Source organism: Schistosoma haematobium, chromosome ZW, assembly GCF_000699445.3.
Source record: "Schistosoma haematobium chromosome ZW, whole genome shotgun sequence".
In the NCBI taxonomy this organism is placed as follows: Eukaryota; Metazoa; Platyhelminthes; class Trematoda; order Strigeidida; family Schistosomatidae; genus Schistosoma; species Schistosoma haematobium.
Window position 1 is genome coordinate 81,399,504 of NC_067195.1, and position 26,704 is coordinate 81,426,207.

The 26,704-nt window shown below is 38.7% G+C and overlaps 2 protein-coding genes across 2 annotated transcripts in view; both read right to left on the reverse strand.

Annotated features, from left to right (window-relative positions):
- Positions 1 to 9,964, reverse strand: part of TAF6 (Transcription initiation factor TFIID subunit 6) — a 29,707-nt gene extending 19,743 nt beyond the window's left edge. The window contains exons 1-2 of the mRNA XM_051212450.1: positions 9,831 to 9,964; positions 317 to 8,016 (exon numbers count right to left, since the gene is read on the reverse strand). The gene's annotated coding sequence lies outside the window, so the exon portion shown is untranslated. The remainder of the gene's footprint in view (positions 1 to 316; positions 8,017 to 9,830) is intronic.
- A 4,042-nt stretch (positions 9,965 to 14,006) lies between these two features.
- EMC7 (ER membrane protein complex subunit 7) lies at positions 14,007 to 26,358 on the reverse strand. The gene is made up of 5 exons (XM_051212451.1): positions 25,463 to 26,358; positions 23,486 to 24,874; positions 22,180 to 22,311; positions 19,709 to 19,891; positions 14,007 to 15,917 (listed from the first exon to the last, which is right to left on the reverse strand). Exons 2-5 carry the CDS (start codon positions 23,726 to 23,728, stop codon positions 15,693 to 15,695), a joined length of 783 nt encoding a protein of 260 aa, XP_051072635.1. The 5' UTR covers positions 23,729 to 24,874; positions 25,463 to 26,358; the 3' UTR covers positions 14,007 to 15,692.
- Positions 26,359 to 26,704: the final 346 nt, after the last annotated feature.

Here is a 26,704-nt window from a genome sequence, read left to right on the forward strand (position 1 = left end):
AACCAACAACTAGATATTTTTAGATTACCAAACGTTAGGGACTTTGCGCAATATTTTAAAAACTGACATACTATCCTTAAACAAATAACAACTACACAACTTCTAGGAAACTTTGAAAACGGCACTAAACACGACAGTACGATAGTACCTTTTGGTTAGTTGATAAAAATTATGATGAAAATTATCCCAAAAATTAGCATTAAATTATCAGAACTAATAACGACACCATTATTTTAAATTTTTAGTTCAGTATAATGCATATATATTTATTTAGAATACATTAACATAAAAATAAATGACTTAAATCAGAATTTACTTCGACAGACACTGCTAAAACTTTTCTTGGATGAGATCCTGATAATAAATCTAATTTATCTCGGTTACTACTATGTATACCAATTTTAGGATGTTTTTCAACTGATGAATTTATATCATCATCTTTTTTGTGACTAATCGGTCGTTTATTTTGTTTATTGTGAGATCCAAATGAATTATTTAACAAAGCCATCCTTGCTAAAAAATCCGGTGGCGGATTCTGTGGTGATGTAGGCTGTTTTCCATTTACCGACAACCAATGAGCTGAAATGAAGTAATACAAATATATATCTATATATTTAGTGAATCACAATGTAAGAATATGTTTTACTTCATATGACTAAATCAGATCTACAGTATATAAACATGTTTTATATAGTGATTGATAAGAACAATTCGATCTGCGTGAAAGTTTGTGGAGATTGCTGAGCGTCATTAAGATTAAAAATCGGTCTAAGCTAGATAACTCTTTAAAACCTGATAGCAACGGATAGCTGTTTTTTCCTAGCATGGGGCTCCTCAGCAGTGAGTAGCCAAGACCCCACCACGAGGGGTCGGACCCAGGACCTTCGGTCTGACTCACGAGAAATGCCTATGGGGAAATTCAAATAGCTCAGTTCTATCTGGAGTTTGTATTACCGATGTTTTTCAGAAGGATCAAGAAAGCTTCGCGATTAAACCACCCAGCTCGAAGAACAAAACTCCACCAAAAACTAACACAACTGAAACTGATCAAAATCAGCATAATTTGATACAAAAACTTCGATCATCAATGTAATAGAAAGGACCACATTGCTTGATATACAATGACTGGTTGTTTGTTGTGACGAATTATAAATTGAGGGAAAGAACATAAAAAACAAAATAACTGGTACGGCGGATCCCTACTACATTAACCTTTTAACAAGGTTTTAGATCCTTATAGTTCAAGACCACTAAAGTTTTGAATGGAACCAGAAGACGGAAATGTGACGAATCCACTTTTGAGGTTAGTTTGATTACTGAAACTAAATGGTATATGCATGGATACCAGTCAACCTGAAATCCTTGAACTCTTTGAAAAAGGTGCAATATGAGTAATAAGTTGACTGATCTAGCTTGGTAAGGACAAATTAATAGATGTCTAAACTCCTTTGTCGACTTTCTAAAAACATTGATTGATTGAAGATAGCTTAAGTACTTTTCAGATTTGCGCAATTTTTAGAAACAAGTATAAAAATCGCCTAAAAGTAAAACTAACTCAAACGCAACCATTCCAACCGACTACACATACTAGTTGGTCTACATTAACAAAAAACCAGTCAATCTATTCACGTGTCTCAGATCGCATAAATTCTGCTTACCAACTAAACTAACATCGTAGACAACACCTGCTGGTTCACGAAGTAATAAAGCTTTGACATCGATTTCTTTATCTGGTCGAATGAAAAAAACTTTGCCACCAGGACCTGAACTTGCGGTACGACCACCCGTACGAATTGGGAGAAAATTTGCGGTAGTTGTTCCGAAAGGACTCTGTTGGGGAAATAATAATATTACTCAGAAATACCTATTTCTGATTAAGAAAATTTGGTAAAAACGAGGACTGAAATGAAACTAATTATGAAACGACTAGGTTGGAAGGAATTAATACGAATAACCAAATTGCCTGGGGTATTTAAAGGGAATATTATAACAGTATTGGTATAAAATAAAAATTTAGTAAACCTGTACATTAAACTGATACATATTCAATGAATAGTCGTTACAGCTTTCCACCAACTAGACTACTTATACTGGTAGAGAAGAACAAGGATGTATGCCCCCAAATGCCCTGGTATGGACGAGAGTGGGGTGGGTCCGCCCTCCCTCTCGAAATGCTTTCATATGGCCACGCGTATACAGCCTCTGCCTGGGAATTCCTACTAACTGCCTTCACGTGGCATAACTGTTGTTCATGAAAATGAGAGGACGAAAAGCGAATGTCCGGTGCTTTAACCGGATCCCAAACCAATGATGCACATGGGCTCCAGTATCCTGCGGGAACAAATGAAGTATGAACCAATCGTTGGTCACCGGCTACCATATGGTAGCCCATATAGGACTGCATCTCCTCACGATGCTCCACTGCCTTGTGGGTCATACCTTTAGGTCAAAGGCTCGGGGTGTGGCCCCCTAAGATAACCACCTGCTTCGGTCTGGGCACCCGGGCAGTATCACAGCCCACACAAAATATAATGATAAGGATCGTATTTACTGAAAATTCTATTCACGCTTCGATTAACAGTCAAACAATTCACATTATTATTGTCTTTATTTACGACGTCACTTATTCACTCACTTTTATTCCCACTTTATGTATCCTTATTTTTCGATTTATACAGCAGCTCTCCTATGGTGGAAACTCGACTGTATCTAAACATTCTCGAGTCACTGCCTGGTTGAAAATTGAATGCTACCACCAAATACGAATACTAAAACAGCTTTTCTGAAACCACGTGCGCCATTCAAGCTGTCTGCCTTCAACGTTCACACACTAATGCAGCTCGAACAACAGATAGGGATGGCTATGTCTTTAGAAAGTCTTAATATCAACGTTTGTTATCTATCCGAGACCCGTATTCAAGACTCTGGTGAAGTACTACAAATTCGCTCTTCACCTGTCGCTTCGAAAAGCTTGTTTTACGTGCGCTTATCCGGGGACCCTGTGGCATTTTCGTCTGGTCTTGCTGGCGTTGGTGTCGCACTAACCGCTAGAGCTGAGGCGGCACTAATCGATTGGATCCTCATTAACAGTCGGTTATGTGCTGTTAGATTAGAGAGTTCCATCAAAGTGAGAAGAAATCGGTGTGAGAAACGATGTCTTTTCGTCATCTCCGCCTATGCCCCGGCAGATTGCAGCCCGGATGCAATCAAGGATGAGTTTTACCACCAGTTATCTGTTCTTCTCCAGAAAGTGCGTTCGACAGATATTGTAGTACTAACCGGAGACTTGAATGCTCAGGTCGGGCGTCTAGGCACAGAAAAGAGTCGTTTAAGTGACCGATGGGGACTTGTTGGTCACAGGATAGATAACAGGGACCGCCTACCGCAACTGTGCACAGACCACAACATGTTTCTGGCTGGTACTAACTTTCGGCACAGTCATTGCCGATGTGCCACCTGGCGTCCTCCCTCTGCATCTCAAGCCTGAACTCAGATTGATCACATCGCGATCAGCTACCGCTGGCGTGGTTGTGTACAAGACTGCCGCTCCTTTTGGAGTACCTATCTGGACTCTGACCATGCTTTGGTCTGCGCCAATCTTACCTTACTTTTCAGTGGCCAACGAAGTGACCGCCATCAACGGATTGATATCAGCAAGCTGGTTGCAACTTCTGTTGCAAGTAAGTATCCAATCGAGCTAGCTTCTAGGCTAGCTACCATTCCACCGAAAAGTATAGATGAGCATTGGTTGCAATTGCATGACGCCATGAAAATGGCGGGTACAGTCAGTTGTGGGTTCGCGAAATGTCCCGCATATAAGCACTGAGTTTCTTCAGGTTCCTTACAACTCATTGAAGCCCGTCGGTCTACTCCGGGTGACCGTGAGTTTGACCATAAACGAAGGATGTTACGTAAGGAAATTGGGCAAAGCTTGCGTAAGGACCGAGAAGCCTGGTGGTCGGAGCGTGCTAATGAGCTGGAAGCAGCAGCTGCATCCGGTAATTACCGGAAGCTCTTCCAATCCATCCGAACCACTGGCAGCAAGAAGTCTAGTGTGAGCGAAACAATCTACGAGGATGATGGGATGCCAATCACTAACATCCATTGACGTCTTGGACGATGGGCAGAATTTTTCGAAGGACAGTTCAACTGGCCTGCTGCTCCGGCAACATCGGTCAGACTGTCCTGCCCTCCATGGCCGGTGACGACTGATCCACCAAATGAGGCGGAAGTCCGCAAGGAACGCCAACTCTTGAAGCGCTACAAATCACTTGGCCCAAATGACTTACCTCCGACTCTTTTTAAAGATGGTGGTGACTTTCTGACTAGGCAACTGACGACGTTGTTTACAAAGGTCTGGGAGCTCGAGAGTGTACCAACGTCGTGGAATGAGTCGATAGTTGTCCCTATCTTTAAAAAGGGTTCACCCCGTTCCTGTAACAACTATCGAGGGATAAGTCTACTTCCGATTGCGTCCAATCTATTGGCTTCCGTCATACTTCGTAGGTTGTTCAAAATCCCAGAAAGATTGACTCGCGAGGAGCAGGCTGGGTTTCGTTCCGGTCGAGGATGTATTGATCATATCTTCGCCCTCCGCCAAATGTTAGAACATCGCCATACTTATCAAAGGCCAACAATCGTAGTGTTTCTTGACATCAGGGCTGGCTTCGATTCGTTGGATAGGACTGTTCTCTGGGATTGTCTATTGAAGAAGGATGTGCCTGAGAACTTTATTGACATCCTGAAGGCCCTATATACAAACACCTCAGGCAGAGTGAGGGCATACAACCACCTCTCTCCATTGTTCCATTCGAGCAGTGGGGTTAGACAGGGTTGCCCAATCTCACCATTCCTCTTCAACTTTGCCATCGATGACATTCTGGAAACAGCTCTGATGAATGTAAGTAATGGTGGTGTGGATCTGTTGCCTGGAGAAAGACTTCTCGACCTTGAGTATGTGGACGATATTGTCTTACTGTGCGATAATGCCCAAGGCATGCAATCCGCACTTAATCAGTTGACAATCAGTGTCCGTAGGTATGGTATGTGCTTTGCACCTTCCAAGTGCAAAGTACTTCTACAAGACTGTCAGGATCCTAATCCTGTACTCACCCTGGACGGTGAGCAGATAGAAGTAGTCGAGAAGTTCGTGTATCTGGGTAGCTGCATAAGTGCTGGTGGGAGTGTGAGTGATGAGATCAATGCACGTATAGTGAGAACCAGAGCGGCTTATGCCAATCTGGGTCATCTTTGGCGCCTTCGTGATGTTAGTCTGGCTGTAAAAGGTCGGATCTACAACGCGTCGGTGAGAGCAGTTTTGCTCTATGCTTGTGAAACCTGGCGTCTCCGAGTTAAGGACCATTTTGAAACAACGACTTCAGTGGCTTGGACATGTTCTACGAATGTCGTCCCTGAGAATTCCACGTCGTGCATTGTTTGCCGTCTCTGGGACTGGTTGGAAAAAGCGGAGAGGTGGTCAGTATATGACATGGTGTCGTAGCATGAAAGAAAGCTGCAAAGGGCTAGCCTGTGTTGGTCCTTCACGACTCCCTGGCTGGGGTCCTAGAGATGGTACAATACAGTGGCTAGAGACGTTATCAGATATGGCTCAGAATAGAAGCCAATGGCGATCTTGCTGTAACCTTCTTTTACTTTCTTCATAAAAAGTGGTTGTGTCTTCTTTAACTGGAAGATTTCTTCTGATTGTACCTTTCCGTTCCCCCATTTTTACCATTATTATTATTATCATTACACCACCTTACATCAATCTCTTCGTTATTGTTTTTTTCTCTTCGAATTTTCATTGTTTTGTGTGGCACATATATATTTGGTACCCTCTTGTACCAATATTTATGTGTTCAAATAAAATAAACAATAAATAACAAGGATGTAGGCTTATATTAATAAGAGTCCATGATTTTATGTTTCATGATTCTAGATGACAATAAATGATATCTAAAGAATAAATAAAAGTGAACGTATTGTATACTGGATGAAATTTAACATTCCATGATGCCATCACTGAATAAATATAAACAAAACTTTCAACCATCTGAAGAACAACTTTTGTGGCCGGAGACCTGACATTAATTGTATCGTGTGAATGACTGTTATTGGAATATACATGTCGCTAATACTCGTATATAATGATCGACTTGAATCGCGTTCGTGAATAACGGAATTAAGATAAATACGAGAATAGGTTTTTGAATACGTATATTCTGTACACTCATTGATCTAGACAGACAATTAGAGAAACTAGTCGAAGGAAGCGAAGGGAAGAGAGCAGAGCGAAATGACGCGCGGTAGGAAAAGCATGTGAGCCAATTCCACTTACTTAAGGGTGAATCAATATTTATATTCAGATAAAAATAAGTTACAGACGTGGTGAGTAAGAGGAAATACACACACACACTCTCATATAAAAAGTCAAGGTTGACAAGCGAATAATTAACAAGGTCAAAATGTAGATTGAGGAGAATGGATAAGTTGGTTTGTCCAGAAGCTAGGATAAATTATATGGGCCTGACGTAGAACCAGCCACAACACCACAAATTGGTGGCAACCTGTATTTCAAAAAAGACTTCCAAACTTGAGGGATTCCAGTCACGGAAATGTATTGATTTATTTGATCCTTTGATGGACTTTTTGAAAATAAACTTGAAGCAAGTAGATGTGTACAAAGACAGGGTAAAAAAGTCTGCGTACATTCGTTTGGTTATGTCAATCAACAATTAGTCCTAATTTAAAATAACTAACTTAGGCACTGGTTACTGATATTTTGAAAACAGTGAAAATAAATACGTTTCCTCTCTAATAACTATAGCTCATAATAATAATAATAATAATAATAATAATAATAATAAACAGAATACTGATACGTTTAGCACCAGTTTTTATGTCCAAGTAAATACTGAGTTTACTACCAGATGTTACTATAATCTTTACGTTTTGTTAAAAGAAAATAAGTCTGAAGTTGGTGGATCGAGACTATATCAGCATGGAGAAAATACAATGTGGCTGACAATTTCAGTCATCTGATTTACCACTACTAGACTGGAATAACAGGATTATAAAAATATTGCACACTCAGAACTACAGCAGTGTGATGTACTTTTCGTGGGATTTGGTTTTCAATCTAAATGATTTGAGTGATAACTCTAGAGAAGAGAAAAACTATGCTTTCTGAAAGTCGTGGGTAATATAGTTCAGTCCTTTTCAAATAACATCATAATATTCTCTTTAGTCTTCAAATCAGTCATACCACAAGTGTGAAGTTAAAAACCATGTATTCAAAGAAAATGAGCGTGTTTGTTTGGAATACTCATTACTTAATGCGGTTTGACATGCAAGTAGTATCTACAAGACACAGCATACGGCCCAAAAAAAATCTAGGGCATGAACCAATGCATCAGTTACAAAATTTATATGACAGTAGAAAATCTATCCAAATTAGTATTACAATTACAGAGGCACAGAATATTTACTCGACAATAACTATGAGCAGTCACATTTAAATCGGTTAACCTTACACTTGTACAGGTTCGTAAGAATAAATTACCATACAAATTTCATTATGAAATAGTTATTGTGAAAACTTGCTTCAAGTCCGATCAAAACTGAAGCCAAATCAATATCGGACGCTTGAGGGACACCTCGACGACTTTGTTCCATTACTCGAAGGACTTCATGAATTAAAAGTCGAGCTATTTGATTTAGGTGTTTCTGAAGAAGATTAGCTGCAGATTGTGATAGGTTAGAAACACCACACATCTCAGCACACAAAGTAGCAACATCAACATTAATCTCCTGTTTGGGTACCTTTTCAGATACAACAGATGCACATTTGGCTTGCTTTTGTGAATTACGAGACAACTTCTGTCTCAAACCTAGAGCTTTTCCAAGCGATGATGATGAAGGCTTTCTTAACAGTTTATTTAATCTTCGTTTTTCTGATGAATCCATTTGAATATATCAATAGTAATGAATGGTAAACAGGTAGTAACCAATTAACACCTGAAAGCAAACGAATTCAAAATACGACGAAATATGACATTAAATAAAAAATACTGAAAGATTTTTAACGAATGATCAATACTTTAATAACGTAGTTTCCAAAAGTATTATTTTAGTGATGGAAAAACTGGCAGATGCATCCGTTTACTATTGAAAAACGAACAAATACATAGGAAATATAAACTCGGTAATCCAGTCAGATGCACATCCCAAAGTATATATAAAGCTAGAACTCGGTCAAGGAACCAAAAAGTGGTATACTACCACACATATTACATCTAAGATCATACATACGTTGATCATGACTATGACGCGCTGGTAACCGTCAGCTTTGTCGATATTCTTTATAAACTGAACGGTCTATCTCAGGGCTAAATCAAACAGGCCTTACACACTAAACAGTCGACTGACAAAACGTTGGGCTGATATTTGAATATCACACGCAGATGACTTTCAGATTTATATTTTTTCCCACAATGTTGTAAAAATAAACTAGATTGGTAGAACTATAATTTATAAACGAACCAATCAGATTCAAAACAATTGACCTCGCGTTTCAGTGTGAAATCCATTCATTAATACGGGTAAATGGGAATTACGCACCATACCTCATGTCGGTTCGTGATCAGAACTACAACGTTACTTTCTATGAAGCTAACTCTTGATCCTGATTCCTCACACTAATTTATAACTTAATTTCAACCCTAGCGAACGACGGGAGTATCACGAGGATACTCTTATTTATTTGAAAGCATAAACATCGGTACAGAAGGGTACCAAATACACATGCACCACAGAAAACCAACGAGGTTATAAAGAGATGGAAATTGTAAAGTGAATATAATAAAAGAGCAACGAACGGAAATCAGTGTGTGAGTGTAATGATAATAATAATAAGAGATACAGCTCAGTTAGTAAGAATATAACCAGAAAGAATTATTCCAACTAAGGATGTTAATTATTTATAATAAAAGTAAAGGGTACTTTAGTAGTATTCAGAAGTCGTTCATGTATTCTAATCTCCCTAGAAGCTTCACTATGCTATTACACTTATTTCTGAACAATTATCTAATCAGAAATGACCACGAGGTTATCAGAAACCTATATCGGTTCAGGCTGCCACGCACTGCATGAGAACAGTCAGGAAAAAAACAAGGTGAAGAGTAGAAATAACTAGTAGTATTGAAAAACTAGAAACAAATATTGTCCAGAATAAGGGAACTAAGCCAAAGGACCAAATGCATTCAATTATCTCAGGTTCAGCGTTTTTAAAAAAATTGACGACGAACTCATTGGTGTGATTGTAATCAACTTTCAGGGGGAGAATACAATTTATGGACAACCTTCGGGTGACCTTGAGAAAATCCACCTACTTACTGCGGTTAAGAAAGAGTTATAAACTGACATGAGGAATTAAAATAATACGGTTTAGAGTTATGTTAGGGATAGAAATTAAAAAAAGGGATTTCGTTGCAAACTACCGTCAATTATAATGCCAAAATGCTACTTAACAGTATAGAAGAATGAATTATGCTCAAAATCCAAGACTCGCTATCTTTAATTTTATTGGTTCGTCAACAAATTGTAGTCTCGCCACTTCCAGCGATACTCCATAAGCTCATACTGTTACAAACCCCAAGAGTTCAAACAATAAACTTCGCAATTTCTCATCGTATCGCAACGGTCTTTAACCATATAATGAAAGCCGTAATACACTATGGTCAGTAATGTGTTATCCTATAGGATTATCTTATAAGATAATGCTATTCCCAATCTTCAACTTTTTATGACCAAATAGAAATCTAAAAACTAACCATTAATAGTTCACTCCACTCAGGCCATATCACTGTTATTTAGGAGTTATTAAGCCAATATATGAAGCATCGTCGTAATGCAAAATATTACAATAGCAACCCCAACCTAGGGATCTACTAATTTGAAAAGCCGCCTATGACAAGGACATTGAATTTCAAACTTCACTGGCTAGAAATAGTTCAAATGGTTCTTGATGGAGTAGAAACTTTCACTTAACGGGCCTCTGTAACCAGTGGCAGTGGGTCACCAATGCATCCAGGCACATTAACGATGAAGGAAGAAAAAGAAAGAAGTTGGTAATTTATAGTGAGATACTGTCCTAGGACCTTAAAAATATATCCAATCTTCTTTTAGAAAACTCCTGGAAAGTCGCTTGGGCTTACTCAGTCGGCAGGGAATTCCAGCGTTCGACTACTCTTAGGGGTTAGAAGGTGTGTCAACAGTCCTTTCTGCTAAATTGTTTTTCCAGTTTCTGGGTGTTACCTCTAAGTTTCCTGTTGACACCAAGCTTAATTAGGTGTTTAAGGGGAAGCCCATAAGTACTTGAGGTACTTTAAGCCATTCAAAGGTCACCTCTAAGACGGCTGCACTCTAATGGGTAAGATTTAGTTATTGGTGGTGTTAATCATAAGGCTTGAATTTGAGTCCCCGATCTGATTTCGTGGCTCACTGTGGGATACGCTCCTGAGTGTTGTTATCCTTTTGGAGTGAGGGAAGAAACACCTTGTTTCCGTATTCTAATTGGGGACGAACAAAACTGCTGAGGATTATGTGGAGAGTTCTTCCTTCGAACTGGCCGGAAATGCGCTTTAACGTCACCAGTGCAATGTTTCCGGGAAAAATCGTTCGAGAACTGTGCTGACTGACTAGACCGTGTTGGAGCTGTGACAAGAAAATTAAATGTAAGAAACATCTGTACACGTTTCATCTTCATGGTTCAGAAGCTAGTTCATGATAAGTTTGTAGGTCGACACAGCTTGATGAATGTCCAGCCAGCTTCAATTATATAAACTGATCCGACCAACTAATTGATCAGTAAACTAGGCGAGCCAACTAGACTAATAAGTCGGTGGTGACGTTGAAAAAAACTCTCCCTAACATTATTTACAGTATGACATTGTTGTAATCTCACGCCTGTTATTGTTTATTTTTATCAATTGGTATCAATGTTAACTTCACACAACCTACAAACTGAACCGTTTGTGTATTTTCGTCTTTCCCTTCTTCTTATCAGACGTCTTTATACTCCATACAGTATAAAACGTATCTACCTTAGAACTAGACGCAAACCATTATATATCTAAAATTCATTGAAGGGTTTACTCCTCGGGAACCCCAGCCAGTTACACACTTCGACGTGTGAAAATGCAAATAATATTACGAATCAAAAATATAGTCTTCAACTAACCGAAATGTAAGGAACGATTACATCACAACCCAATACCAAAAGAAGTCTTTTAGATAAGCCAGAAATTGTATAACGAATTGCAAACAAATCACATGAACGAAGAATATTCTTTTCAACGATTTCTCATCAGCCTCTACAAGTATGAAATCCAAATTAAAAATCCATAAAATTGGCCAGGTTTAAGGCAGAGTGCATCATTTGAAATTTTAACATGTGAGTTGGGGATTTTTTCATATGAAATAAAATCGTCAACGTTTGTGTGTCTAATATAAAGTGTTAACTTGAACAAGCATTTACGTCAAATGAAATTGTTAAATAAATGATCAGAATAGATATCCTCAACATGAGGTGCGAAACAATAGTGTAATAACGGGTAACAAATGAAGTAATATGTAAATAATATTGTGACTTAGTTGAGAATTAGTAGATAGAAGTGAATGATGAATAAATTTCTCAAAAATGTTAGCGAATGTAATAATAACAATATAATTATAATAATGAAAATCCTAAGATGTGTGGATAAGATAAGGATATAAAAATGAACATTACTCAAGTTATGTCACCACACCACAAAATTGATTATTAACTAATTAGGCCCGAAGTTGGCCAGTCTAAAAGGAGCAGTTGAACATATTTCTCCTGGACTCAGCTCTGGCTATTTGATTCGAATACAATTTATTCAGCCGCCTGCAGGATTCTCAGTCTGACAGCATTAGAGAGACTGTAGTTAATACGATATATTGTGAAAGATTAATCCATGTTGACTGTGTGTCCCGTTCGAATAAAATTAGCTCGAATGGAGCTATTAACGGTTTTAACTACATTTTTGCTCAGTCACACTGAGAGGTGCTTACGAGCCCGAATATAAAAATTCCTACAATATATGACAAAATAACTTGCTCTACACGACCAGTTGGATTGATAGATACAGAAAAAAGAGGCTACTTTAGGTCATGTATCTTTCAACCTCTAAGCGGTTATCAGATGCAAAGAAAACGTTAATTGTAGTCTACCTGCATTAAGAGATTTTGGATTTATTAATCTATTTATTTATCTGTCTGCTACCATAAACCTGGTAAAAATGAATCTTCCAACCCAGAAGGACTTATACTACAATGACAGATTGTAACAGGGTGCTTCGTTGAAAATCTTGGTGTAAAACTCTTTGCAGGGTAGTTGTCCAACATTTTTAGTTTAAACTGTAAGCCTTGTATCAAACAAGTGAGTAGTTTGTTCGAATCAGTTATAATAATGTTCCAACCTAACACTGGGAATTGTAATCACTTCATTATCCGGAATTAGAGACAAACTAATGACGATAGATTTAACATCTAGATAACAGGATGTATAAGATTTTGATATACTTTTTAAATTTAGATACTGATATTGATCATTTATTGGTGGAATTATTTATGAAATTATCGGCGCTCGTTACGTCATTAGCCAGCTGTACTTATGAACAACTTAGATTATTTTATGTGTTAATATTGAATCTAGATTACTCTGCTTTGAAACTTGATATCTAATTCATTGATATGTCACTCATTCAAAAACTTGCACTATCGACTATTAGTGTCGATAATAATATTTTCTGAATCTCATGCCTGTGTCACTTCTGGTTATATGGATTGCTTTTATCAATAAGCGTAGAAACTTACTAAATTTTCAGTCCACTTTCCACCAGTTCTTTTCGATTTCAGATTCGTCCACATACTGCTCCCCACACTCCTTCAGCACAGAAATTACCTTCAGGCTTGATGCAAAGCGACCAAATTCTAAACGTTACAAACGGTTTCTGGAGTTTTTAACGAATCCGCTCTGTCTTTGGCGATACCTTTATTTGTATCTAAGTACCCTACTACCCAAATAATTCTATCTAAACGAAAGTTCAAACAACCATCAATATATGTGATATTATTTTGCGAAAATAAGGGTATATGATGGCTTCCAGATAGCAAATCATAATCAACTTAACTCATTATGTATTTTGCCTGAAATTTCATGTGCAGTAAGAATGCAGATTTATGGTATAGGTTAGTATGAAGTACATTTATCTTCGCTGGTAGAATAGTCGATCTATTTACAACTGTAAACTTCTAATGAGATGACTAACAAATCCGTCGGTAAAATTCATATAACTTAATATGCCGATTCGTCCCATCATGACAGTCAGCAACAGGCATTTTAGCACTTCTGAAGAACACATTACGGCTGGCATTATAATTGATGTCAATCAGTGATAAGAACTCTGTGTTGTGATGTTCCTAACTCACAACACTAGCCCAACTCATAATACAAAGGTTTCAGTTTTAGTTTGGTAAGGACGGAAGGCCTTTTTGCGTTCCCTTTCTGAAGCTATGTTTCCAAAGTTCTCAGCCCCTTGTCAAAGGACAAAATGCAAACTTGGTAGTTCATAATCAATTTTTCGTGTATGATCATGCCTATTAGACCCAGACTTAAACATGAGCTAAATAACGTTGGCACAATAGTTCGGTGTTATTGACGACATGCTCTGCAGTACAGCATGACATTTTATGAATTTAAGACAGATTTAAATCCAAAATATTACTTGCTCAGCAGCTAAGTTAATGCTAATGGACATCGAGGCGAATTCTGATTGCAACGTTTATAATTGTGTATAACTTATTTATAAACATTTTTAGTTAAAACACCCTCACTTTGCAATGGATTGTACCTTAGTGTCCAATAACACCAACTTCGGATAGCAAACACGGTCGTTTTCTGCCTACATTTCAGCCAAGTTCATGTCAGGGTAATTATACAAGGACATTGGTTTCTGCATTTAAAAAATATTAAAAGGATCAATGTAATTTAATTATAAATTGTGAAGTACTCATCTCCGTGAACCATCTATTCCAAATCTATAAAATTTAAGAATGCCCATCCGCAGTACTGAACTTCATCCCAAAACCACCACAATCTTTAAGTAGCAGCGGGGTGTTAGACGCAAGTGCTAAACCAATGTTCTCGTACGATGTCGCAGAAAAGATGGGGCGGTTATTAAAAGTTCTGTCTATTTCTACAAAGTGGGCTAATAAACTGTCATCGTCTTAAACATAATCGTCAAAAATGGCCAGAAGGACCCTTCGAGGAGGATCTCGATGGTTAGACAGTGGAGGGTCGAAATATTTAGGCATCTACATCATGAATGTGAAATCGTCTATTCAGTGCTTTTTCCGTACGCTCATACCATTTCGTAATCCATAAGATGTCCCAACAGAGTTAGTTTCGTCATCACTGTAGATTTCTTTTGGAGTCTCTCTCCTTCGTATGAAACGTGTTAAAGCCATTATGAAAGCGTCTGTACTCAGCCTGAATCCGCGTCGAGATTCCGTTAGACAAAAGTACAAAAGAGAATTCGAAGATAAGTGAGGTGTTCAATGCGTTCAACTACTTCTCTCCCTATAATTATCTCACGCAATGACCCAAGCCAACTCTGAAGTAGCATTTTACATTTGGAGGGGAGAGCCGCATCCCAAAAATGCTTGACTTGTTGCTTAAGGTGGCCAAAAGACTGCTCTTTGTGAGCGTCTTCACCAAACAGAGTTATCTCTAAAAGCATGTTTATGACAAAGTTTAGTAAGAATTGAAAAAGCGGTCAACCCTGACGAACACGGCTTGATGTAAGCAATACCAATTCCGATAACGGTTCACCACAAACTCTTATTCGACCAGTAGTGTTCGAGTAGAGAGCCCACACAATGTTGATGTACTTCTTCTTTATGCCTTTTAATAAGACACTGTCACGAAACCTCACGACCAACATAAGCGAATGCCATCTTGAGGTCAAGGAATGAAAGTACAGTCAGATGTCGAGAAGTATGTTCATGTTCCATAATCTGCCGAAATGTGAATATTTTCTCTACACACCCACGTCCAGGTTTCAATCCAGACTGATTTTCTCGGATTCGCTCCTCACAAGTTCTAGTTAGACACCAAAGTATTATTGAGAATAAACATGTACGCCAAAAGAAACGACGGTCTTCAATCAAGTGCCTCCAACGGCAGCTGATACTGGTCACTACTTGAATAGAAACCAGATTAAGTGATAAACGTAACAATTATTGAAAAATAAAACGAGTTTTAATTTACTAGAGCACATAAATTTACAAATACACATGCACGTACTACATTAACCAGCATATTGTGCTTAACTGTGATCTTGTTTATTAAAAGAAAACGAATATTTAAGTAATATTTTAGAACGACTGATTATGAAATGGGAAGTAAATTCGAAAAATCAACCACACTGGCTAAAAAACACGTTGAATAATAAATACATTCATTATTGTAAGATAAACATTGAAAGGAAGGAAAACAAAATAGATGAGCAAGTGAAAGTGAGTCATTTTCTTCATTCATTCAAATACAAATAAAAAATAATTTTGGTAAATCAATTACTTTGTAATATATCATATATATATCGGCTTGTTTATTCGGCTTTTCTTGCCTTTGTTGTTGTTCTTTTTGATGATGCATTCGATGAACTGGAAGTGGGACTACTAGTGTTACCGACGGTATTGTATTGATTTGAACTCTCAGAAATCCCTGCACTATTCGTAATTTGGCGATGCTTTTCTGAAGATTTTCGTTTATTTATTGTTGTTGGAGTGGTCTTTTTAGTATTTCCACCGAGTAAAGACAGTGACGAAAGGAACTGAGAAATGAATAAAATAGAATTATCCAATAAAAAAGGTAGTAAAAATATGACAAAACATTGTGATATGACGATAAACTAAAAATGTTTTCTGTTCTGCTACGATATGATACTATGATACGACCTGGCGCGAGATTGTTAGATCACTAGAATAGATACTCAAATGATACTCTACAAACAGACTGGAATCAAATGTTATGGAGGATAAAGGACTCACGACTAAATGTAGAGAACCCGAGTATAGTCCATACAACTCTTTATTCAACACAACTGACGGCAGACTACACTCAGTGAAATTCGGAGTAGCAACTAGTAATAAGGAAATCGTATGTTAAATAGTTAGCAAACGGAGTGTCCGTCTATCATCGCCTAATGTCCGAACACATCTTACTATCACTGGTGATATACCGTACTTATTATAGCACAACTATAAAAGATACGGATTGGAATAGCTTAAAAGCGTGCTAACCAAATAAAAATAAGTGAGACAAGTTTATTTGAGATAAGATTAATGAAACTGTTATTTACACTCAATAACGAAGAGATTGATGTAAGGTGGTGTAATGATAATAATAATAATGGTAAAAATGGGGGAACGGAAAGGTACAATCAGAAGAAATCTTCCAGTTAAAGAAGACACAACCACTTTTTATGAAGAAAGTAAAAGAAGGTTACAGCAAGATCGCCATTGGCTTCTATTCTGAGCCATATCTGATAACGTCTCTAGCCACTGTATTGTACCATCTCTAGGACCCCAGCCAGGGAGTCGTGAAGGACCAACACAGGCTAGCCCTTTGCAGCTTTCTTTCATGCTACGACACCATGTCATATACTGACCACCTCTCCGCTTTTTCCAACCAGTCCCAGAGACGGCAAACAATGCACGACGTGGAATTCTCAGGGACGACATTCGTAGAACATGTCCAAGCCACTGAAGTCGTTGTTTCAAAATGGTCCTTAACTCGGAGACGCCAGGTTTCACAAGCATAGAGCAAAACTGCTCTCACCGACGCGTTGTAGATCCGACCTTTTACAGCCAGACTAACATCACGAAGGCGCCAAAGATGACCCAGATTGGCATAAGCCGCTCTGGTTCTCACTATACGTGCATTGATCTCATCACTCACACTCCCACCAGCACTTATGCAGCTACCCAGATACACGAACTTCTCGACTACTTCTATCTGCTCACCGTCCAGGGTGAGTACAGGATTAGGATCCTGACAGTCTTGTAGAAGTACTTTGCACTTGGAAGGTGCAAAGCACATACCATACCTACGGACACTGATTGTCAACTGATTAAGTGCGGATTGCATGCCTTGGGCATTATCGCACAGTAAGACAATATCGTCCACATACTCAAGGTCGAGAAGTCTTTCTCCAGGCAACAGATCCACACCACCATTACTTACATTCATCAGAGCTGTTTCCAGAATGTCATCGATGGCAAAGTTGAAGAGGAATGGTGAGATTGGGCAACCCTGTCTAACCCCACTGCTCGAATGGAACAATGGAGAGAGGTGGTTGTATGCCCTCACTCTGCCTGAGGTGTTTGTATATAGGGCCTTCAGGATGTCAATAAAGTTCTCAGGCACATCCTTCTTCAATAGACAATCCCAGAGAACAGTCCTATCCAACGAATCGAAGCCAGCCCTGATGTCAAGAAACACTACGATTGTTGGCCTTTGATAAGTATGGCGATGTTCTAACATTTGGCGGAGGGCGAAGATATGATCAATACATCCTCGACCGGAACGAAACCCAGCCTGCTCCTCGCGAGTCAATCTTTCTGGGATTTCGAACAACCTACGAAGTATGACGGAAGCCAATAGATTGGACGCAATCGGAAGTAGACTTATCCCTCGATAGTTGTTACAGGAACAGGGTGAACCCTTTTTAAAGATAGGGACAACTATCGACTCATTCCACGACGTTGGTACACTCTCGAGCTCCCAGACCTTTGTAAACAACGTCGTCAGTTGCCTAGTCAGAAAGTCACCACCATCTTTAAAAAGAGTCGGAGGTAAGTCATTTGGGCCAAGTGATTTGTAGCGCTTCAAGAGTTGGCGTTCCTTGCGGACTTCCGCCTCATTTGGTGGATCAGTCGTCACCGGCCATGGAGGGCAGGACAGTCTGACCGATGTTGCCGGAGCAGCAGGCCAGTTGAACTGTCCTTCGAAAAATTCTGCCCATCGTCCAAGACGTCAATGGATGTTAGTGATTGGCATCCCATCATCCACGTAGATTGTTTCGCTCACACTAGACTTCTTGCTGCCAGTGGTTCGGATGGATTGGAAGAGCTTCCGGTAATTACCGGATGCAGCTGCTGCTTCCAGCTCATTAGCACGCTCCGACCACCAGGCTTCTCGGTCCTTACGCAAGCTTTGCCCAATTTCCTTACGTAACATCCTTCGTATTTGGTGGTAGCATCCAATTTTCAACCAGGCAGTGACTCGAGAATGTTTAGATACAGTCGAGTTTCCACCATAGGAGAGCTGCTGTATAAGTCGAAAATATAAGTATAGACAGAGTAGGAATAAAAGAGGGTGAATAATGTCGTAGCAAATAATAATAATAACAATAATAGTAATGATAATAATTTGAATCATTTGATTGTTATTAGAAGCGAGAAAAGTAGTTTCCATAGATATAGAGAGTTTATCATTTGTGTATGGGCTGTGATACTGCCCGGGTGCCCAGACCGAAGCAGGTGGTTATCTTAGGGGCCACACCCCGAGCCTTTGACCTAAAGGTATGACCCACAAGGCAGTGGAGCATCGTAAGGAGATGCAGTCTCATGGTAGCCGGTGACCGAAAATTGGTTCATACTTCATTTGTTCCCGCGGGATACTGGAGCCCATGTGCACCATTGGTTTGGGATCCGGTTAAAGCGCCGGACATTCGCTTCTCGTCGTCTCATTTTCGTAAACAACACCCCCGCCACGAGGAGGCAGTGAGTAGGACTTCCCAGGCAGAGGCTATATACGCGTGGCCGTGTGAGAGTATTTCGAGAGGGAGGGCGGACCCGCCCCGCTCTCGGCCATACCAGGGCATTTGGGGGCAATTGAGAGCGAACAACATGCATTCCAATAAATTGAACAAAGATACAGTAGGGAAAAAATTAGTCGATACAAAATTTGTATATAAATCCCTGCCGACCAGCGCTGATTGCACGAAGATGGATTAATTAGTGTATTCCGATTCGAGTATGAAGCAATTAGCTAGCAATCACGAAACGATACCATGCGATAAAGATTATTTCAAAAGAAAACAGGATACGTTTTGTTTTGTGGTAAGAAATTCCTGGATCTCGTGACGAGCACGTGAGTGTTTTGAATTCTTTCTCAGTTTAAGCACTGATAATGAGGATTTCCGAATACAAAACAACAGTCCAGCGATCTGCCCTATGTTGTCGATGGTTTCCTTCAATTGGTGTTAGTTTATAATAGAAATTACATGAATGTAGCATTTATTTCTTAAGAAGAGCATCTATCATCACACATCAGTATTTCTAGTTTGTTAGATGGATGAAGAAGTCTGCAGGAAACTCTAGACCTAGGTCCCTAGCTACTTGACACTCGTCAGCAAGGCGTGTCTGCAATCTTAAGGAAACTGACGTTCCCTTTAATATTCCAAGCCCATCATGCAGTTTTACAGACTGGAGACGTTACCACTGAGCTATTTTGGCCGCGAGTGACCTAATGTAAAACTAAGATATTTACACTGACTAATCACATGACATATATCATGTTCATTATTTTCTATGCCAAGAAAAGAAAAAAATAACTTACTTCACTCATATCAGGTAATTGTTGTTGTGGATTAAGAATATTCATTTGTTGCATCTCTTTTTGTACAGTAGGATCATTAGTATTCACTAGTTTTGTCAATATCACAACCAGTAATAATGGAACTAGCACATAAAGAACATTTGGATTGAATAATAGATCTAAGGTACGTAGTTGTTCACGTGCCTTATTAAATGAATGAAGATAGCAGGGAGAAAATTCAAATATTTAGAATAGAAAAATTAATAAGTAAAAAAAGAAAAAAATATATCACGTATAAGATTTCAGTCAATTGAATATCATAAGCAAAGATGGATAGTGGCTATCTTGTGAATCAAGGCAATATCGAGGTAACACGCACAGTATGTACATATGCCAACAATAGACTGATAAATTGCAGTCTTAAACCTCAATGGGAACATTCAAGCAATAACAATACCAAGTGAATTGAATATTATGTTGACTGTTAAATATGAAGAAAACACAAAACTACATCTATAGAATAAGTTGTATCAACTTAAATTTGGAGTTTTCATTCATACTAGAAAAACATAATCCCTCAATAACTACTATACAGTTTAGGAATTTGAAACTCAAGAAGAAACAATAGCTATCCGTCCTATATATTCCAACAATCATAACATTCATGTTGGAAATATCCTAACAACCTCACATGAAAAAGACTACTCCGATTACAAAGAATAATGACTAATTGAAGCATTTTATATCATGGTAAACATTTATTGTGCTAAAATACAAATTTCTTATTATCTAACCAGTTTAATATGATACTAGAAATATGCAAGCAAATTTTTATAATTTCAATAAATTCAATCACTAGGTTATTTGGGTATGAACCACACCCTAAGTGTGTAGGCTAATGACACTACATGGTTGTCTAAACCGTGGTAGGTGGACAGGAGTTTAAACCTAGGACTTAGTGGATGAAATTCGAACACCTTAATCACTAGTCCACTGTTCCACATAAATAAATTGGCAAAAATAGATAGATAGACTGTAAATCACACATTTACTTACTACTCAATCTAAAATATACGGTTACAAAAACAAGCATTTATCAAATAGTATTGTCATATTTGATATTTCTGTACCAAATCTAAACTTGTTCATATTTCTGGCATTGTTTTATCTAATTTGTCTCTTTAACAATACATTTGTTTGGTCTTGAGAGAGGTAACTTTGACAGTTTTTACAAGTCGAAAATTCACTGTTATGCTCAGTAGTACATTCGTACCACATCACTTACGTCAGTTCCCCTCGCGGAGGACCACAGGCTGCCGCCAACCAGAAATGGTATTATATATTAGAGAGGAGAGAGAGAGTTGAACCAAATCAAGTGATTAAACTACCATTAGCTGATTTCGCTTTAAACTAAAACAGAATTACTTATTTGTTGAGAATTATTACTCACAACTAGTAAAATACTACAACAGTAAAACTCAGTTCTGATGACTCTATTAGTTTCCGCTTCATTATTTCATTTTTCGATGAATCTAGGAGAATGATGAATCTTTTCTAGCCAATATGTTAAATAACAATTAAACAAACAAAAAACAACTTAATAATTAATTAACTCCATCCTCATTAACTAGTTGTTGTTATTAGAATGTTATTAAAGTAAACTATAACATGAAAGTGTGATCTATGACAAAAGTAAGGTCCATTGGTCAATATGACGTTTGATTGATTGATTTTTATTTACAGTTCTCGTTCAGATTACTTCAAAAAATTGTACTATGGTCATTACTATGATTCATCATATTATCAAAATTTCGCGCATTTATTTCTTTTAGCAAAATGTTCCTTTGTATTTTAGGGCTATTTTAAACGAATACGACCGATAATTGTGTTTACATGATTAATTTTTAAGATATAAAAAGCTTTCGTTCAACAGGAAACCCTGGACCCGGGTTTCGTGCTACTTGGCACTCGTCAGCAAGGTGTACCTGTAATCTTGAGGGAACTGGTGCTCCCTGGCGGATTCGATCTCGTGTCACCCAGCTCCACCCAGTGATCAATCAATTGTGATTATATCTCAGTCCTACAGGTCAGTCACGGCTCGGATAGCTCAGTGGTAACGTCTCTGACTGTGAAGATGGGTGACACGAGATCAAATCCGCCAGGGAGCACCAGTTCCCTCAAGATTACAGGCACACCTTGCTGACGAGTGCTAAGTAGCACGAAACCCGGGTCCAGGGTTTCTTGTTGACTACCTCCAACCACCATCTAAATCTCAATATATAGTGCCCGCAGTGTCGAGTCACCTAAACTGGTGGCCACATTGCAACATGATCGATAGCATTCGATCTGCACTAATAAGGACTAGACAAGCATGACATTGATCTCCACCCAGTGGTCAATCAATTGTGATAACTTGGAGGAGATAACCAATTATTTTCAATTCATAAACTTTAAGACAAGTAATACAGCTGCAGTAGGACAGGATTACTAACCTTGAAGTAGACTGCTCTTCCAGAACTGGAAAGACGTAAGGGATACGGGAGTTCTTTCACAGCATTAGGCTGTGGTGCATTTAGCTGACGCGCCCGAATACGGCCTTTAGAACTTATGTCGACCCGAACACCCTAGAAATTAAGACAACAGGATAAGTTAACACTGCTTTACTTTTGTAAAAATGTAGTTCATTTATTACGTAGGCAATCTGTAGAATTATCGACTATTACTAACGATAAACGAAGACTAAAAGAAGAATTCATGGAAAAATTCATCCTAAAATGGATGGACTGCTTAAAGGACAAAATAATCAATGGGAGTCAATCAACAAAAGTTACTATTAGTTAACAACCGCTGTTATTCAAATGTATGGCTAGAGTTCACGTGGTTATCGTGACAACTCAAAATCGTTTACAATAGCGCTCATACACACGTTCTTTGCATTCCCCGAATTCTGAGATCTTAAATTCCTCACAGAGTTTTTATGTCTTTTTATCTCATCGATTTATATTTTCTCCTCGAATTGTATCATCGATGTCTAGTCTTTCCTATTACCACTGATACTGTGGCCTTTCCCCCATTCTGGGGTTTGGCCCAACAACTTCATCTCTGTGCTAGTGAAGTATGACAACCTGAATCGATGTACCATGTTTCGCGTTGTAACTGAATGACTGTTTAACAGTTCTTAAAATAAGATTTTCGCAGCAGTTATCAATATTTCAGTCAGTCCTGTAAGTATTACCATAACAATTCTCCTTCTATTTTTACAACCTTTTGTTACATTTTATGTAGTGAAAGATGGTTTTATTTATTATTCTGTAAAGTCAACAATGAAATTTCTCAACACCAAGAATTGGTTGTTGATGTCTTAAGAAATTTTTTAATATCCAACCAAAGTAGCTCGTGACTGGTAAAGGAGCACAAACAGATGCAACTGATATATCACATAGAAGTAACTATATATACTGTAATATTAACGAATACTAATTGAGCCTTGTGTTAATAGAATTTATATTCTTACTGATATCTGGTTTACATTTGAATGGTTCGATTATTGAATGAATGTGTCATACGATTAGGCCTGTGCCAACGTTATAATATTATTAATGCTGGGGATTTTCAAGAATGATGCTCAGCCTATTGCAGTCATCCAGGTTAACCATCTGTCTCCGCTGTTTGTGAATACTACTTGTTGTAGTGGGACGAATATTGGGAAATTCAAAACTTTCTGAGCTAAATTTTGAAATATTATTATTACCATTTATATCTTTAGGCCATATGTGGAATTATTCCGTTAGTACTCACCTGGAAATAATAGACGGGATTTATGACTTCAACTATATATGATCCAGATGGGACATTAGTTACTTCGAAGTTACCATCTGCTTTCACAAAACCAACGAACTGATCACCAGCTATGTTAATTCGTGTGTTGACATGCCAGTCTGGAGGAGCTTCAGGAGGCATTACAACAGTACCTTCAATAACGTAACCATAAGACTTGCTAAGATGGAAAATCGCAAACAACCAAACGGGATATTGCCACATGAGAAATCAATTGTGCAGAAGGAACTTATGAACAGCTTTAGATGTGACCCAACTATACTACCACTTAATCCGTTCAAGGGTGATATACCTAGAAGGAAGACAAATAAGAATAACAAGGCTAGGCACAAAACAATATTCAATACAATTCCTTAAGGTTTTTATATATTTACTTGAAACTTCATAAAAACTGAACTCAGTTTCATAGTTGGACATGATTATTCGCATGCGTTTTTGGTTTGTTTGGAGGATTCAAACAAAACAACAAATATCTTCCTCCAATATATGAAATATTATGACAAGCATACAGCAGATGTGTGTTACGTTTCCTTAATGACTTAACGACCTGGGAGCGTGACCACAGAGCCCAAGGGACAACTGTTTGAGGCCGGTTGCGCACGGCCTTTTCGTGGAAGGTTTTTAACGTGTTAGCTCCGTTCTTCAAAGGGCCTTACCGCCGGAGACGGAAATCCGTGAGGTAAGGTGAGGTGTGACATTTTTAGGGTCGACCTTTTCTAACCCTACCCCTCCTTGTGAGAAGGCAGCATCGCTGTCATGCTGGTTGTCCAAGGAAACACCTTACTGCTGTCGCACCCCTCTACAGTCAGCAGTACGACTTCGCCCTCAGACCTTGAGTTGCTGCTTTTAGTCTTACCGTTCACCAATCGATCTGCCTGGCATGGTAGAACCTACAGGAACATGTGTTCCAGCCAATATAGTCCGGTTGGGTCATCACGATAAGCAAGCCCTACCACATCAAGGTAGCAGCTACGATCGGGATTTAGGCAGCCAAAGTTATATATCTGGATGTATCCATATGGTTTCAAAATTACTCGTTAAAACCACCTGGGTCAACAAAATGAAGCTCACGAACGACAAAATTCAAGGGTGACCACCTTAAATCTGACTCTTCGGTCGTCCATAAATTATAGTCTTACCACTAGAGTTTTATCAAATGGTTCATGGTGAACATACGAACCTAGCCAACAAAAAATGGAACAAACCCAACACGGGGAAAGCGAAAGATATAACTTTAAAAAATAAGGGGTAAAGGAACAACGCGTCAAAATATCTGTCTATTCGCCTGACGAAAGGAAATAGCGAGACCTTCCCTCTAATTGTCTTTCTAGAGAGGAAATGTCTAGGAATCTAAGTCAGTTTCAGTTTCAGTTTCAGTTTGGGAAGGACAGGAGGCTCGATGGCCTATGTTAGTCCTGGCAATGGTGGTCTCTCAGTTGATCCAACTTTCTTTTGAAAGAGTCGACGGATGGAGCCTCAACGACGTGCTGAGGTAGTGAATTCCACTCGTTGATGATTCGATGGGAAAGTCGATAGTCAGCTGACAAGTAATTTGTTCTCGGCTTATGAACTTTTTGGAGTGTCCTCGTAAATTCTCTGTTTTGGAAGACAAGAAAAATGAGGGCATGTTAGGTGCAAATTTATCACTAAGCAATTTGTAGACTGTAATCAAGTCCCCTCTAGTTCTGCGATATGACAACGGGAAAAGGTTCAGCTTGGCCAGTCGAGATTCATACGGAAGCTTCGCTATTGCGGGAACCAGCTTAGTCGCCGTTCTTTGAACCTTTTCCAGAAGCTCACTGTCTTTTTTAAAGCAGGGGCTAGCCGCCTGTATGCAGTACTCAAGTTTAGGACGAACGAACACTGTATACAAAGTCAAAAACGTCTTAGTGTCGACATGACTAAAAGCCCTACGTATTGACCATAACGTTCTAAAACTTTTGGCGGTCTGCTTTTCACTTAAATTTACTAAAAAAATTTCCACTCTTCACCTGCATGATAAACTGGATATTACACACAGAAAGATCAACTTTCAGCTTTCCTTTCCACAATGAAACTAACCATGAACACGGAGCACTAAGTAGAAACTCCATGGACTATTTTCAGACGTCCGGTACATCAACTATCGATTTCGCAATCGTAGGACAAATAAGGGACAAAAATGATGAGCCACCAAAATTTTGGCAGAAATCCCGACATTTGCATGAATAAATGAGTTCACCAAGGCTCGTGTCAATTAAGCGATGGGATAAAACATATTTAAGAACTACGAAAAATCTTCCTACAAGATTTGACGACATTTAAGAAGCCTCATACATACAGGAAAACGACCATTAAGCGAAAAATATCATAACAACCGTTTTGACAAAATCACACTCCAGTTTCCAAACACCCAAACGTGTCGTAAACATTGGAGTTGCCCGCGCGTAGAGCTCAGCATCCAACTACATTGTGTCGTCACATGGGTCAGATTTCAGTGGTGAGAAAAAGAAATCAATCGACCTATTTTGCCCTTTGAAATTTTCAATACTGAGAAGGTTCAATCACTTTCAAATGTGTCATCAGAAGGTGCTGATATCACGTGTTATGGCATAGAACTCCAGTAAATCAACACTCGGTGCGAGTAACCGAACTCCACATGTCAACAATTTAATTTCGGTAGTTGAAATTTCCTGGAATATTCTCTCAAATGATCTACCCTAGACTCAAGGAAAAGATTAGGTATATTAATACCATGATCATTCGGTCTTCAGTCTTCAGTAATAAGGATAGTAGGTTGGTGAACCTGTGTTAATCCTGACACATTGCTTTCCAGTGAAGGTCCAGCATCTTGACAATATTCACTGATGGGGCTGATACCGCTTGTTCGGGTAAGGCGTTCCAATCATTGACTACTCGATGAGAAATCGGGACTCCACTTTAAGTTTATTAGATCGTGGTTTATGAACCTTCTTGCTATGACCTCGGAGATTATTAGTGCTGAATGGAGCAAAAGATAAGACATGTTACCACCCAAATCATAATTAAAGATACGAAATGCCAGTATAAGGTCACCTCGTGTCCTACGATACGACAAGGGGAAAAGATTTAGGCGTTTTAAGCGCTCATCGTAAGGGAGTCTAGAAAGACCCTTCACTAATTTCGTTCCCACACGCTGGACACGCTCAAGGGAGTTAGTAT